The sequence below is a fragment of the Sinocyclocheilus anshuiensis genome, unplaced genomic scaffold (assembly GCF_001515605.1).
Source record: "Sinocyclocheilus anshuiensis isolate Anshui unplaced genomic scaffold, SAMN03320099.WGS_v1.1 scaffold2129, whole genome shotgun sequence".
Taxonomy (NCBI): domain Eukaryota; kingdom Metazoa; phylum Chordata; class Actinopteri; order Cypriniformes; family Cyprinidae; genus Sinocyclocheilus; species Sinocyclocheilus anshuiensis.
In genome coordinates, this window is record NW_015552540.1 from 1,313,927 (window position 1) to 1,328,227 (window position 14,301).

General features: G+C 37.0%; 1 protein-coding gene across 1 annotated transcript in view; it reads right to left on the bottom strand.

Annotated features, from left to right (window-relative positions):
• Window positions 1-14,301, bottom strand: part of lgr4 (leucine-rich repeat containing G protein-coupled receptor 4) — a 29,777-nt gene that overhangs the window by 5,457 nt on the left and 10,019 nt on the right. The window contains exons 4-14 of the mRNA XM_016454347.1: window positions 13,406-13,477; window positions 7,581-7,796; window positions 5,664-5,735; window positions 4,305-4,373; window positions 3,725-3,796; window positions 3,538-3,609; window positions 3,040-3,108; window positions 2,747-2,818; window positions 1,995-2,060; window positions 1,811-1,882; window positions 273-344 (exon numbers count right to left, since the gene is read on the bottom strand). Coding sequence (XP_016309833.1) covers window positions 273-344; window positions 1,811-1,882; window positions 1,995-2,060; window positions 2,747-2,818; window positions 3,040-3,108; window positions 3,538-3,609; window positions 3,725-3,796; window positions 4,305-4,373; window positions 5,664-5,735; window positions 7,581-7,796; window positions 13,406-13,477 — 924 coding nt within the window. The remainder of the gene's footprint in view (window positions 1-272; window positions 345-1,810; window positions 1,883-1,994; window positions 2,061-2,746; window positions 2,819-3,039; window positions 3,109-3,537; window positions 3,610-3,724; window positions 3,797-4,304; window positions 4,374-5,663; window positions 5,736-7,580; window positions 7,797-13,405; window positions 13,478-14,301) is intronic.

Below are 14,301 nucleotides of genomic sequence, written 5' to 3' on the forward strand. Positions count from 1 at the left end.
TGACGAGCTGCACAAAAAATCGCGCGAATATGAACGTGGTTTTGCGCAGCTCGTCAGTGAACAACGGCTCTGTGTAGTTAATGCTGCTCAATGTGAAAGCCCGCAGGTGATGGAGATTTACGCTGATTACAGAACCGGCTTTTCGGACAAGATGCGCATTAAATATCGCATGCGATTTATCGTGCAGCCCTAATGACAATTATATTTCAATTCCCCAGCAGTTTTTTCCACTAAAATGCAATGAATGTGAATAATTATGACTGAACACTCACAGGTTGGTGAGAGCACTGAGAGAAAGGAAAGCATCTCTGTGGATGAACTTGATCTGGTTTCTGCTCAGGTCTCTGTAGAGTGGTAAAATAACAAACAGATACACAGGCTAAGCATATACAGATGGCTCTGGGTAAAGATTCAGAATTTAGGACAAGCCTTGTGCGAGCTCACTATGAGGAGATCAGTCAGAGTGTGATTACTGAACTGCTGTTCATTTAATTAAAAAAGTCATAAACTGGTCATTTTACCATAGCCTGGAAGCCCTCTTAACCATGGTAAAAATTACTGTAATATAGGGCCTCCTGTAACTTACTGCTTTTATAAAACAGCGACAAAAGCAATATACAGTACAGTAAAAGTAGCACATTTTAATGTGGAAAAATTATTAAGCAACACAACTGTTTTCAACAATGACAATAATAAGAAATGTTTCTTGGGCACCAAATCAGCAGATCAGAATGATTTCTGAAGGATCATGTGACACTGAAGACTGGAGTAATGACTGCTTAAAAATCAAAATTACCATATAAATCATGTATTATATAGATATTTATATGATATAATTATATTATTACTTACAATATTACAATATTGTTTTATTGTATTTATGATCAAATAAATGCAGCCTTATTCGAGGCTTCTTAAAAGACCAATTTTTACTGACCCTAAACCCTGAACAGTAGTTTAAGCTAAAATATTCCGTTAAATATGTTCATGATACAATTATTATTATTATTCATTGTATTTATAATAATAATAATTATTATTATTGTTATGATTAGAAATATAGTTCATTAGACCGTCTACAATATTAGTACAGAACTCAATATTGAACTAAGGTTAAGCTTTTTCACAATGGCTTTATATGCATTTCATACAAATTAGATTTTTGACATATTGTAAGACTTTATGGGATACTTTATTCTTATTGGTTAATTTCAGCATTCTGTGGTGAAATATTGTATGTATAATAAGCACTTAACTGCATAATTGACAGTTTCACTGGCAAACAGTTTCCTACAGTGTGCTATAGTTTCAGGTCTCTCTGTTGTACCACTCCATGGTCTCTTTCTTGTATAATAAAATCTTTTCAATTCAAATCAATATTCAAATCAATATTTCATGTCCATTTATTTATTTATGTGGCAAGTAGCCATGTAATAAGTGGAATAATGTAGGATAATCTAAAACAGGACTGATCACCCTGTCTGGGATTATTTCATGATTCAAATTAGAGATCAAGATGGCGCCGCAAATGGCAGCCAGGACGCTGAGCTCCGCGATTCTTCTATTGTTTTTGCTTGTTTGTTCTGTGTTTTGTCATTCTTCTTCTATAAGTTTTACCAGAGACGAACTCCTTAACATTAAGCAGCACATGGAAACTCCTGTCGTCAAGTCAAATTCCTTGTGTGTGTAAACATACTTGGTAATAAAGCTCTTCTGATTCTGATTCTGATGATAATGACCTACTGACTTCACATTATCATTTCCATATACATACATTTATGGCTCATTTATGAAAATTGTGATTACTTACAGCACTCTAAGGCTGGACATGCCCTGGAAAGTTCCTCTGTCTATCTGCCGGATTTGGTTATGCTGTAGACTTCTGCAGAGCACATAATTAAAAAACAGAAAAACGTCAGTGTCTACTCATAAACATAATGAATTCAAACTTCAAGAACTCTAAGTTGCGTATGTCGCATGATAACCAAACTTACATATCCTGCAGTCTAACACAGCCCTGAAAGGACGGCAGGTCTTCAATCTCATTATAGGAAAGATCCCTGTCAGAACAAACACACACAAATGTTGAGACACTGAGCTTGTGAGGAATGGAACTGTTTTGATGAAGTTTAGACAGGAACTAAAGGATCTGTTATGTGTTACAGCAGTCAGGCTGGAAGCAGGCCTGCCTCTGGCTCGCTCTCCTCCGGGAGGTCATTAGACATCACTTTAAAACGTCCCCCTGCAGCTGGGCCTCTGACAGGCCACTGCGCACGGGCCTGTGAGGTGGATGACGCCTGACTGACGCACACTGCACTTGTGTGTGATGGAGTGTGTCTGTTTGTATTTGAAGCGGAGACTGAAAGGGGAGTGTGCGGTTATGACTGATATGCCGAGCATATGTTAGTCTCTTGAATGACAGCACCGGCTTGAAGGCTTTTCCGTGACACTCAGTGTTCTGAGTGACGGCTAACCTTTGTGTGTTAGGGGGCCTGTGACTGATGATTAATTACCGAGCGCTTGAGGCTGTAACTGGCACATCATTGGGCACTCATGGACATTTTACTGACATGTGTTACGAACTATTATGAGTTGTATGTCACTGCTTAAAAACATGCTAATGTGTGTGGTTACAATTTAGTGCTATTATCTTTTGTGTGTGTCTCTGATGTATTACACTGTTGTGTCAGCAGTATAAGAGTGGAACTGAATTATAAACCGTGTTCATGTGTTAAGTATGACTTACAGTGTACGCAGCACAGTCAGATCCTCACACAGGTCTGCTGGGATGCTTCTGATTTTGGTTCCTGTTAAAGTCCTGGACAACACAAGAGACGTGAGTCTTGTGTGAATTTTGCTTAATTTATATTGTATTTCAAACTTTATTAAATGACTGGTTTTAAATGAAATTACTAAAATTTTTGTCATTTATTATCATTTCAGGCTGTGCTGTGTGACTTTTCCATATTAGGAAACTTGGTTTTTATTGTAACTGACACTGTTTTTTGTGTATGCTTATGCCGTGTAAAATAAACTCACAGGCTTTCTAGATTTATTGTTCCAGTCAGGCTGGGGAAATCTTGCATCATACTGGCACCACGCAGCATTCTGAAATATATAATGAATTAAAGAAAATGAAAATACTGTGTTCATTAATTCAACATAAAAAGAAAAGCTTAGCAGAAACTTTGACTGGCTCTTTTCCATATAATGAAAGTAAATGGGAATGCTGTAAAGCTCCAAATGAAGGGGGAAAACACTATGATATATAGTTTATTAAATGGAAAAGTGCAATATACAAAAATAACTAAAAACCTTCTTTATCGTTTCATGGAAAGAAAAAAAAAATCATACTAGTTTGGAACAACAACATTGTAATTTTGGTGTGACTAATTGCTATAAGGTTGAATAAACAGAAATTAACATATAAAAGCAAGTAAACACTGTAATATGCAAAAGAGCATTTAATTGACAGGTGTCAATATGAGTGTAATTAATTTAGTTCCAGAACAATGACTGAATAATGGTTCTGCTTACAAAGAGTGCAAGTCTGACAGGTTCTGGAAAGCAGTGGTTCCCACGAAGGAGAGCGGGTTGTCAAAAAGATGGCTGCAGACACAGATATAATGGATGTTTATAGCCAACAAAATAAATAAATAAATCACAATATTTCAGCTAGACTGTGTGTGTGTGTTCCGTGACAGTGGGATCAGCGTTTGCTTACATTGTGCGGAGCAGGGAATTCCTACGGAAAGCTCCCTCAGGGATAGATGCAATGTTGTTGCTATGAAATCCACTGGCAAACAGGGAAAAATTAAACACATTATGAAATCATTAAGCTAGAAATCTTTAAGAAGCTCTGTGAGATGAGATATTTTCCCTGGGGATTCAATACTGTTACATCACTGATCACAGCTCAAAATTATGAAGCAGTTCTAATTATCAACACTAGATGGCAGCTTGGCACAAGTGATTATTTTTTCAAGCTCTCTGGATTTCAAAACACAATGGTGAAGAGGTTAACAAACACCTGTTTGGGACCCTTGATTTTTACACTATTCTAGACTTTTAAAAGGACTTCCTTTTTAGAACAACTTTAAAATGATGAAAGAAGCACCTGAAACTTCACACCAATTTGATGTCCTTTCCTCTCTGTAATAGAGGTTCATTAATCCGAAATTTCAAACTATGATATAACAACACCAGCCATCCACATCAAAAGTCAAGTGTCTGAGAGGAATGATTGGAATGACTGTAAATGAGTGTTGGAGTGTGTGTGTGTGTGTGTGTTTGGACATACTCACAGTTCTTTCAGCTTGGGCAGTGTCTGAATGGCCTCTGGAAAGGTATTCAGATTATTGAAGTTTAGATCCCTAAAAGGAGACAGCACAGATGAAAGTTAGTCACATTAGGATAAAACCTCCCTTGTGAAAACTAAACACTTAAGCTAAAGCAACTTTTATTGTTCTTTATACTTGCTTTGTACTGTATATTTAATAAAGCCGTATAATAAGGGCTATTTCAGTTGCCGCTCTATGTTTAAAGAAAGACAAGAGAACCATAACTGAAGATCATTTTTGGCTAAAAGACAAAAAAAGAAAACCTGTTTAGAGAAATCGACTGTGCTGTTTACAGAGGCCAATCCGGACAGCCAGTCTGCTGATTTCTTCAGTGTGTTATTGTTTGTCTCAGCTGCCACATGATACACAGCCTGGCATGATACTTCCTCTCTACCCCCTAATGCCCCTGTCCGGTGTCCCACTCGCCTCCCTAGGGGCACAGGACGTTGGCGTGTCCTCATCCTGTCCTAATTATGGTCAGAATAAGTAAATAAAGCAGAGTCAGCGATGGCTATCTGCCTTCCCCTTCCCCTCGCCTCTTCCTCCCTGACGCGGTGGATGCTTGCTAAACGAACTGTGGTAAGTGGAGAGAAAGAACGGAGACAATAAGGTAAAGCCGAAGGTCTTGAAAAGACTTTGTCCTTTATCGGTATACTGTAAATCCTGCTTAACTCAATTCAAGTGAAGCAGTAATGGCTCATTAGTGTTGCCGGGCTTTAGGTTGATCTCTGATCACATCAAAATACATTGAGAAAATGCATATTACTATTTATTTGAACTAACTTTTATAAGTCAACTACTTTGTTTTACACTCTAAAATGACTTTCAGAATAACAACTTGCACGTACTGAGTGTCAAAGAGGGACTCAGCTATGCTACGTAATAAAATGTTTACAAATGCTATTAAGTCATAAACCTCTACATATCCATGTTTTGACACTTCTTGCATAACACATGCTTTTTATTCATAATGAAATGCATGAGGTAACATTTCAGGCTCAAGGTTCAAGGATTACACCCTCGGCCTTAACCTCTGCTCTACACTGCATACAGGTATTTAAATAACTGTCAGCTTAAAGCATCCTTACAGAAATTCTCTGCAACCCTGAATCTTGCAGAAGAGGGCGCTAGAGCAGCAGATAACTATCAAACACTGCATAACTATACTTGTACCAACATACAATCTTTTGTAAAATTATGTAGCATGATGCTATTGATGACAGACCCACTGCAGCAGATATAAATGTAGTGTTACATGCGCTTACAATCTCTTTAATGACAGGAAGTGTGGCTGGCTACACATGTAGGTGAAGGGGAACTCACAATGTCTCCAGGTTGTCCAGCCCATTAAAGCAGTTTTTTCCAATCTCTTGGATTCGATTGTTGTGTAGATGCCTGAACAACATGGGCAAACAAGCTTTTAGAAGCAATAATTTAGACATTCATTAACGTACACACAACCAATGGACAAAAATTAAAATTCTATACCTTTTGTCTAAATTCAAAATAAAATATAAATCAGGTATAACGTTAGAATATATAATAACGTTATAATATAAGAAAAAGAGATATTCATTTCGAGTTTTGCTAAAGATTACATTTAAAAATGTTATTAAATAATTAAGTTAATTTTAAAGATTAACTTTAGGTGTTCAGGAGGCATTAGATGGACTTCAGGACTTTTTTTTTTTTTTACTTTAGGAGGCATTAGATGATGGCAAAGGTGAACTAAATATAAAAATAAGGGAAATGAGCATGCACTATTAAATATCAAATATCAATATAAAACACTACATTAAAAATTGTTATTGTCAATAATCAATAAGGTACCAATATAACACACATCACTAATGCTATAGTGAATATAATCTGAGAGGTAAAACTAATTTCTACAGGTTTTATGAAGGTAAATTTAAGATTTTTTATGACCAAGTAAAGAAAATGTAAGCAATAAATTGAACGGAGCACAACCACATATAATAAATTGAATAGAATACAACAAATCTTCATTACTTTTTAATTTATTTAAAAAAAAAAAAAAGCATGGCTTGAAAACCTCTGCTCCTAACCAGTAGAATATTTCACTGTACCTTCTGCAAAAACTACTGCAAAAAAGTGTCTTCCTCAGTAGTTTTGTTTTATGTGCAAAAAGTTTCGTAAATCAAGATTAATTTACTCGAGAAGCAAAATGTAATAAAATAAGAAGTCTTGTTTTTTGAGAAACTGATTCAAATGAAGCTAATTAACGACTAAAACAAGGACAAATATCTGCCAATGTCAACTTAATTCAACCTAAATCAAATTAAATTAACTTAATTCGTATCCCATTAATAGATGTTTCTTTAGGTATAAACTTCAATTTCTCAGAACAAAAAGACTTCATATGTTCAAGTTGCATCTCAAGTAAATGTATCTTGATTTAAGGATGTTTAGATATTTGTATTGGAAAACAAAACAAAAATACTCAGCAAGACATTCATGTTTTGCACTGAATGAAACATTTAATGCCATGACTTTATAAATGTAAGGCCTTTTTAGGCCATAATTTATGGAAGGGCGAATTAAGACTTTAAGACCAGCAGAAACCCTGTAAAAGAATAGCATCTCATCTATGCAGAATCAATTTGTCAATTTATAACTGTTCAGATGACAAGGGATGTCTATTTCGCTTGAATTTTCCAGTCATTAAAAAGATGCACTTCTCAGCAGAACACCAACACAAACATTTTCTGTCCCTGGAAGATAACTCCTCAGCCGTTTTGCTGAGCACTTCACCGTACAGGTCTGTGTGTTTGTTCAGTCTACTTAACGGATTAATTGGCCTCCACTCCTAAGACAAATATTTTCCAGCAGCTGGAATGTAATTGGTAAATCAGACCCACATAGAAGCTTCCAGAAGTAAGGCACAGGGAGAGCGAGAGAAAGAGAGAAAGAGAGAGAGAGGGTCTATAGCCTCTGTTTGACTTTGCAAGACACAAGGGTCCATTTTGCTTTCCCCTGTTTTCTCTCTAAAATCGCCCATCCACGCCACTGTTTACTTGCATGTGTACTACTTAACCATGTGCAAGTGTATTTGTATGAGTGTTTTACGAGCCACCTAGGACTACAGTTAGTGTAGCGCATTGATGGATTTAACTGACGTGTGTTAAAGGGCAACAAGGGAAGGTAAATGTATCAGTGTTAAAAGCAGGATCTTATGAATTCCTCTAGTGTGTGGGACCAAAATGGCAAAGTACTCACAGAACAACTAGGCTGGAGAGATTGGCAAAGGCGTTGTCAGGGATGTGTGTGATCCTGTTGAGGGCCAACGTCAGGGCCTGCAGGTTACACTGGTGCCGTAGGGGTCCGACGGGAACCTCAGTCAGGCTGTTGTCATCTAGCCAGAGGTGCCTGAGCTGCTGCAGACCCTCAAAACTGTCCTCAGGCACTGACGTGATGTGGTTAGCATCCAACCGCCTGCACAGATCGTGGAAGAGGTTTACTAAGCGTGATGTGGATAGAGTATAAATGAGTTGAAAATGTTTTACTTAATGAAACAGACGCTTCGACAAACACGCCACTGGGTGAGCGTGCATATTGGGAATAACAGTGTGCTATCAAGTAGGTGCTAAAACATCAGTTAGCACTCAGTCTCCGAACACTGTGCTGTTAAAGAAACACAAGCCATTTCCATGATCTCACTGCACTGGCCTCCCTTTTTCACACAGCCCAGGTGGGAACCTCAAAACTGGCCCCACTAAGGGGCCCCTTCAATGGGTTTATGAGAAAAGAGGACCACACCTTTCAGGCCTGAGGGCTAATGACCGAAATAAACAGTGCTGTGTCAAATACTGTGGATGCTTAAAAGATCTGACTCAGTATGGATATACTTATCAACAAGTGTGAGTTGCACATGACCTCAGAAGACTATGAATAAAGCGCACAAGTCACGTGGAGAATTTTCTATTTCAATTTTCTATTCTAAGTTAGGGCACTGAGATTTGGAATGGGAGCTAATCATAGGGAGGAAGGGTTTGATGGGTAATACTGGTGGGGTGGTGACTTCCTGTTTATGAACGGCTGACACTGACTAAGCTATAATCTCCCTCCCCTGAAGATTGTACAATTAAAAACACAAAAGGGTAGAGCATGCGTAGGCGTAGATCTCAGTTAGAACAAGAACTAAGCTTTATAACCTTTTCACTGAAACTTTAAGTATGGGAACACACACACACACACACACACACACAAAGTCACCTAAGTTACCAGACTTAGCTGAGCTGTCTAATGCCTACCTAGATATCCTAACTCAAACAGAACCTCAGAAATTACTGAACTGACCTCACGACAACAATTCAACTCAATTTTTAAAGGCTTTATCTTTGTCCATCGAACAAAATGACATCACAAGTCTACTCGCTTGGTGATGTGTCTGACGATTTTGGAATAAATTACTTCAAATTTATAATAATGCAAAAAAAAAAAAAAAAAAAATTGTACCAAGTTGTTATGTTGAAACACTAAATATAACCGTAGAAGTCGGACAGTCAACATGTCATAATCATTGACATTAACACAAAGGATAAATGTGTAACTAACACTAATGGGGTCCGTTGTTTTGTTTATGGATGATCATTCAAAATTTGCAAAATTATTTGTACTACCGCCTGATCGAGCACACAATTTTTTGAGATTACTGGCTGGCTTTTGGGAAACAGACCAAACAACTCTTTATTCTTGGAATACCTAGTATCCAAATTACATGTACCACAACAACACCTTAATCTTAGAAATTAGCCAAAAAAAGGAGGTTTGTATGTCGCAGACAGTTCAGTAAGTTTGACAGCTAAAATGGTGGATAACAACAAAGCTTCTCAGCGCAGTGATTTGATTGGCTATTTGGATAATCAGTAATTTATCTGTTGTATAGTCAACTCTATATACCATAAAAAAGCATTCCTCTTGCAAAGCACACTGCAGGGTCCTTTCAACTGATTAACATTTGATTAGTGATCGCTAAGCTAATCACGATTCTCCATTAAGCATAAAAATTAAATACTTTTTCACCTAATTTTGTTCTATTTTTAATTAGACTGATCTACTTCTATTGACATTTTTTCACTGAGCTTGTCTCAACTGCATTCTATGCAAAAGATTCATGTACTACACATGCATATGTCGCCTTAAAATGTTCCATAATGTATATAGTCAGCTCACTATTTGGGAACAGAAACATGCACAGTTAGACAAACAGTGAGGAGATTATGAATGCCTCTGTGTAATGGAAATATATTACAGAGGTCTTGTGGATCTACCAAATGAAAATATAAACAGCTCATAATTGTTCACAATAGCCTTGCGTGGAGTAATGGGTGTACAGTGTACTTTAAGCTTAGTCTCGCTAGTTAAATAAACTTTTAGTGCTCTCTCGGGCCATTCTGAGAAAGGAGGACTAAAGATTGCACATGGCGAGTGAAAACCAGTTTTTTAATGCATGTACTGTTCCCCCTTTTTGCCTGAGTGCAAGTCTTTAGGAAAACTTTTCAGCACTGCGAGGCATTTGTGAACTACAGTGAGAGATCATCTAAACTGACGTGTGCTTTGGATATGAACTCTGGCTCACTTTCGGCTTTGGCACGTTTGAGAATGTTTAATTCTCTGCTCTACACAGACATGAAGCTCACACAATGGGCATAATGTGGGGCCGGTGAGTGATAAGCAAACTGAATTCAGTGAATGAATGACACAATCTGGCACTGTCCCTTATAGATCTATCCCAAAACGGACGGTTAATTTGTGAATTGAATTGAATCACAATTCAGGAGTCGACTCAGGTGGCTCTTATCTATGGAGATACGGATCTGTCAGCTGCAGCTGAAGGCTGTGCATGCTGCTTGTTTTGAACGTACAGATCTAGGCATGTCCACATCAGCCACTGCCAAACCCGAGCGTGCACACGCTAACAAACACATATAGTACAAGATTCACCGAGACTCAAAAGGGTTGGGTGGCACAGACGAGAGACAGAGAGGATATTCATTTAAGATGTAGATCTCCAAGGAAACATTTGGCCACAGGAGCTGTTGTAACGTAACACATTAGCAGCTCCACGTCTGTTATGATTTATTACTTCGTAAGAATTTTCAGATCATAGCTTTAACACTCAAGAAGGATGAAGGATAATTGTTCATGATAATGAATTGCTCTTTGGTCTGTTGGCTAGGAAACCACAGAATTGACTTTTGAGGTTACAAGGCACAGATCTTTACCGGATCACTGCAAACTGTGGCACAGGCAGCCACTTGAAATTATAGATGGACCTAAGATTATAATTGTGGTTTTGGAAACTGTTTGAGTGAGGAGAGGCAGTCATATTTCTAGAGTATATCCATAGCATCAACTGCTCTAACTAGGGATGCAAAGAATGTTGGCCAGCTAAAACGTTTCAAAATTTGTAAAAAGAAAAAAGGAAACGGAAACGGTCCTTTCAAATTTAAATTCAATAACAGAATCATTGGCATGGAAGAAAAAGCAGTGTGCACATGACATGATCCAGCTTTAATGAGATTTAATGTAAACACGGGCTGTTAATGGGTAATATATTGATAGGAAAGAGGTTGAGTTTTATAGTTGTTGAGACATGCACGCCTCTCTGTTTAGCAGAGTATTCACAACAGATAAGAGCTGACAGACAAATACACTATTGTTCAAAAGCTTAGGCTCAATATTTTGATGAACAGGATGAATTCAGTTGATCAAAAGTGACAGTAATGACATTTCTAATTTGTCTATATATATTTTTTTTAAATAAATGCTGTTCTTAGAACTTTCTATTTAGCAAAAAATCCTAAAAAAAAATATGTATCATGATTTAAACTAAAATATTAAGCAGGAAAATTTAGAAGATTAAATGTAACTGATGCTGAAATTTCAGATTTGTCATCACAGGAATAAAAAACATTAAAACTATATATTTAAATGGAACAAAAATATTTGAATATTTTGGATTATTGTATATAATGTATTTTTGATCAAATAAATGCAGGCTTGGTAAGCATAAGAGACTTCTTTCAAAAACAAACAAACAAAAAACTTTTGAATGGGAGTGTATATACAAAAGCACAAAAATAGTAAAATATGAATAAAAAAATAATTGTTATTTCAAACATATGCTAATTTAAAATGGGGATTTTTTTTGGTTTTCAGTATCAGATTTCACCAGAATGCATCACTAGCTACAACCAAAAATTAATTAGTCGATCTTTCAAACACCTGTCAAAGCAGAACTGCTGTAAGTGGTGAAGTAAAGTTTTTTTTTCTGGTGTTTTCTACAGGCTTTGTTTCCACCTTGTTCCCCACAGCAATGTTACTGTAATTAGGAGGGTTTTTTTGGTAGCCTGATTAGTGCAGCTGAAGAACCTGTGCAGAAAGCCTGCAGGGTGAACACATTCCGGGAGGACTGCCCCCTTCCCTCTCTCTCATGTGTCTCTCGTCCTTGGCCTCTGCTCTGACTAAATTCCCACTCTTTCTCTCATCATCCTCGCTGAGCGGCAGAAGGCACATTGATTGACAGGTCATTCTCAAAGGCCTTATCCAAAAGCAGGCGGACTATGCCAAAACACATTACTTTAGCACCACAGGGAAAAAGAAAAGGAAAAACACACAACATGAGGGGGGTGAGATAGAGAGAGAGACGAAGAGATCTGGAGAGTTGATAATGGTTGAGAGCTGATTTTTTAAACATACATTGTCCCACAGCAGAAACAGCAGCTGGACTAAGTCTCGTTGAGACAAAGTTAAAGGACAGACACACAAACAAACCATGCAAGTTACAAAAACACTAATGCATCTGAGACATTACTATGTAAATATTTCTTGATGAAATACATAAGATCATTACTATCATAACACTAAACAGGTAATTGACAAAATGACATGGACTGATTTAAAAAAAAAAAAGCAATGCACCAATGTACAGTATAAGCTTATCATCTGTATTGGCAAATAAATTGATTGTCCGACATAGGCCACAAGCAATGATCAGCCAAACAGCCAATGATCTGAGCGAATTATGGCCTGTCAATCAGAAGGGTCTGGGAAAAAAAGCATTGGACAGGCTTGGGTAAAAAAAAGACAGTTGAATTGTCTTTTTTACCCATGAAAAACAAAAGTGTGATAAGGGAAAACATATATTTTAGGTAACTGACCTAAAACATACCATTCATATTTTCACCATTATGATAACCTTTTTGCCATCACAAATGCAGTTTGGGGTCAGTAAGACTTTAATATTTTTTAAAGAAGTGTCTTTAAAATGCTCACCAAGGCTGCATTTATCTGATTAAAAAATACAGTAAAAAAAGTAATATTTTGAAATATTATTACATTAACTTTTTTCTTATTTTATTTTAATATTTTAAAATTTAATTTATACCTGTGATGGCAAAGCTGAATTTGCAGAAGCCATTACTCCAGTCTTCAGTGTCACGTGATCCTTCAGAAATCATTCTAATATGCTTATTTGGCGCTTAAGAAACATTTCTTATTATTATCAATGTTGTAAACAGTTATGCTGCTTAATATTGTTTGTGGAAACCATAATACTTTTTTCAGTGTTCTTTAATGAATAGGATGATCAAAAGAACAGCATTTATTTGAAAAAAGAATATTTTGAAAATTGTAAATGTTTTACTGTCACTTTTAAATAGTTAAAATACATAAATTCTCACTATTAACTAGTTGTTTATTAGCATGCCTATTATTAACATATTAGCTGTTTATTAGTGCTTATAAAGCACATATTCTGCAAGACCATATTCCACTAATCCTACCCAATACCTAAACTTAACAACTACCTTACTAACTATTAATAAGCAGCAAATTAGGAGATTATTGAGGCAAAATTCATAGTTAATGGTTTGTTAATAGTGAGAATTGGACCTTAAAATAAAGTGTGACCATCATTTCTAAATAAAAGCAATAATTTCTATCTTACTATACCTTACTGACCCCAATTGTTTTGAATGATAGTTTATATTGAAGTATTTGGTCCAGAGTGGGAGAAAGAAAATGAGTGAGATGCTTACAAAGACTGCAGGGCATGGAGATTCTTGAGAGCTGCGCTTGGGACAGTCTTCAACTGATTGTTCTGAAGCATTCTGAAAAAGAAGTTTAAAACACCACCATTATATACTGTGTTCACCTCTATATCACAACACAACACAATACATATGCACTTCAAGATTTCTCCACAATTATAAGCTCTAGTATTGATTTAATATGTGTTTGTGTGTGTCTCGTTCTGAGCTAATCACGGTGCATATCTTGCTTCCTCTACCCTATCAGCTCTCTGGCGTCACTCAAATGGCATAGGCCGCGAGGACAGCTTTTCCCACTCAGTGCCAGGCCACAGCACACACAACTACACACTAACACACACACTTACAATTACATACACGCATCCCAGCCAAGAGGCATTCACAAACACATGACCACAGCAAATGAAAACTGGTCTCAAATCATCTCCAACATCTATAGTTCCAAAGCCCTTGGCTTTTGGTGCACAACCAGTTTCCCTAAATCAATTCCCACAAGAGTGTCTGGATGAGCTGTAACAGCACCATGGGTCTTTGAAACAGCCCTGGATGAGGGGCAGGAAGAGGAAAAATGAGCTTTATGTAAAGCATGGCTGAGGGGACCAGACAGCTGATAAGCTGCATTTGAATTGGCTCACAAACACCTGAAGGACAAAATATGAGGTACAGCAAAGAGAGAGAGGGGGAGAGAGAGAATGCATCATGATGAAAGGTACTAGTGTTGGGCGATATGCTCAATTTTCATATCGTCCTATCGTCTTAAAAAAGCAGCTAAGTTACAGAAAACGAGCAAAGAACATTACATTACCAAAGAACATCATCACAAGCTCAGTCTAGCGCGAGTTTATGCACTTTAAAAACACTCCCATTAAACTCAGTGAATCTAC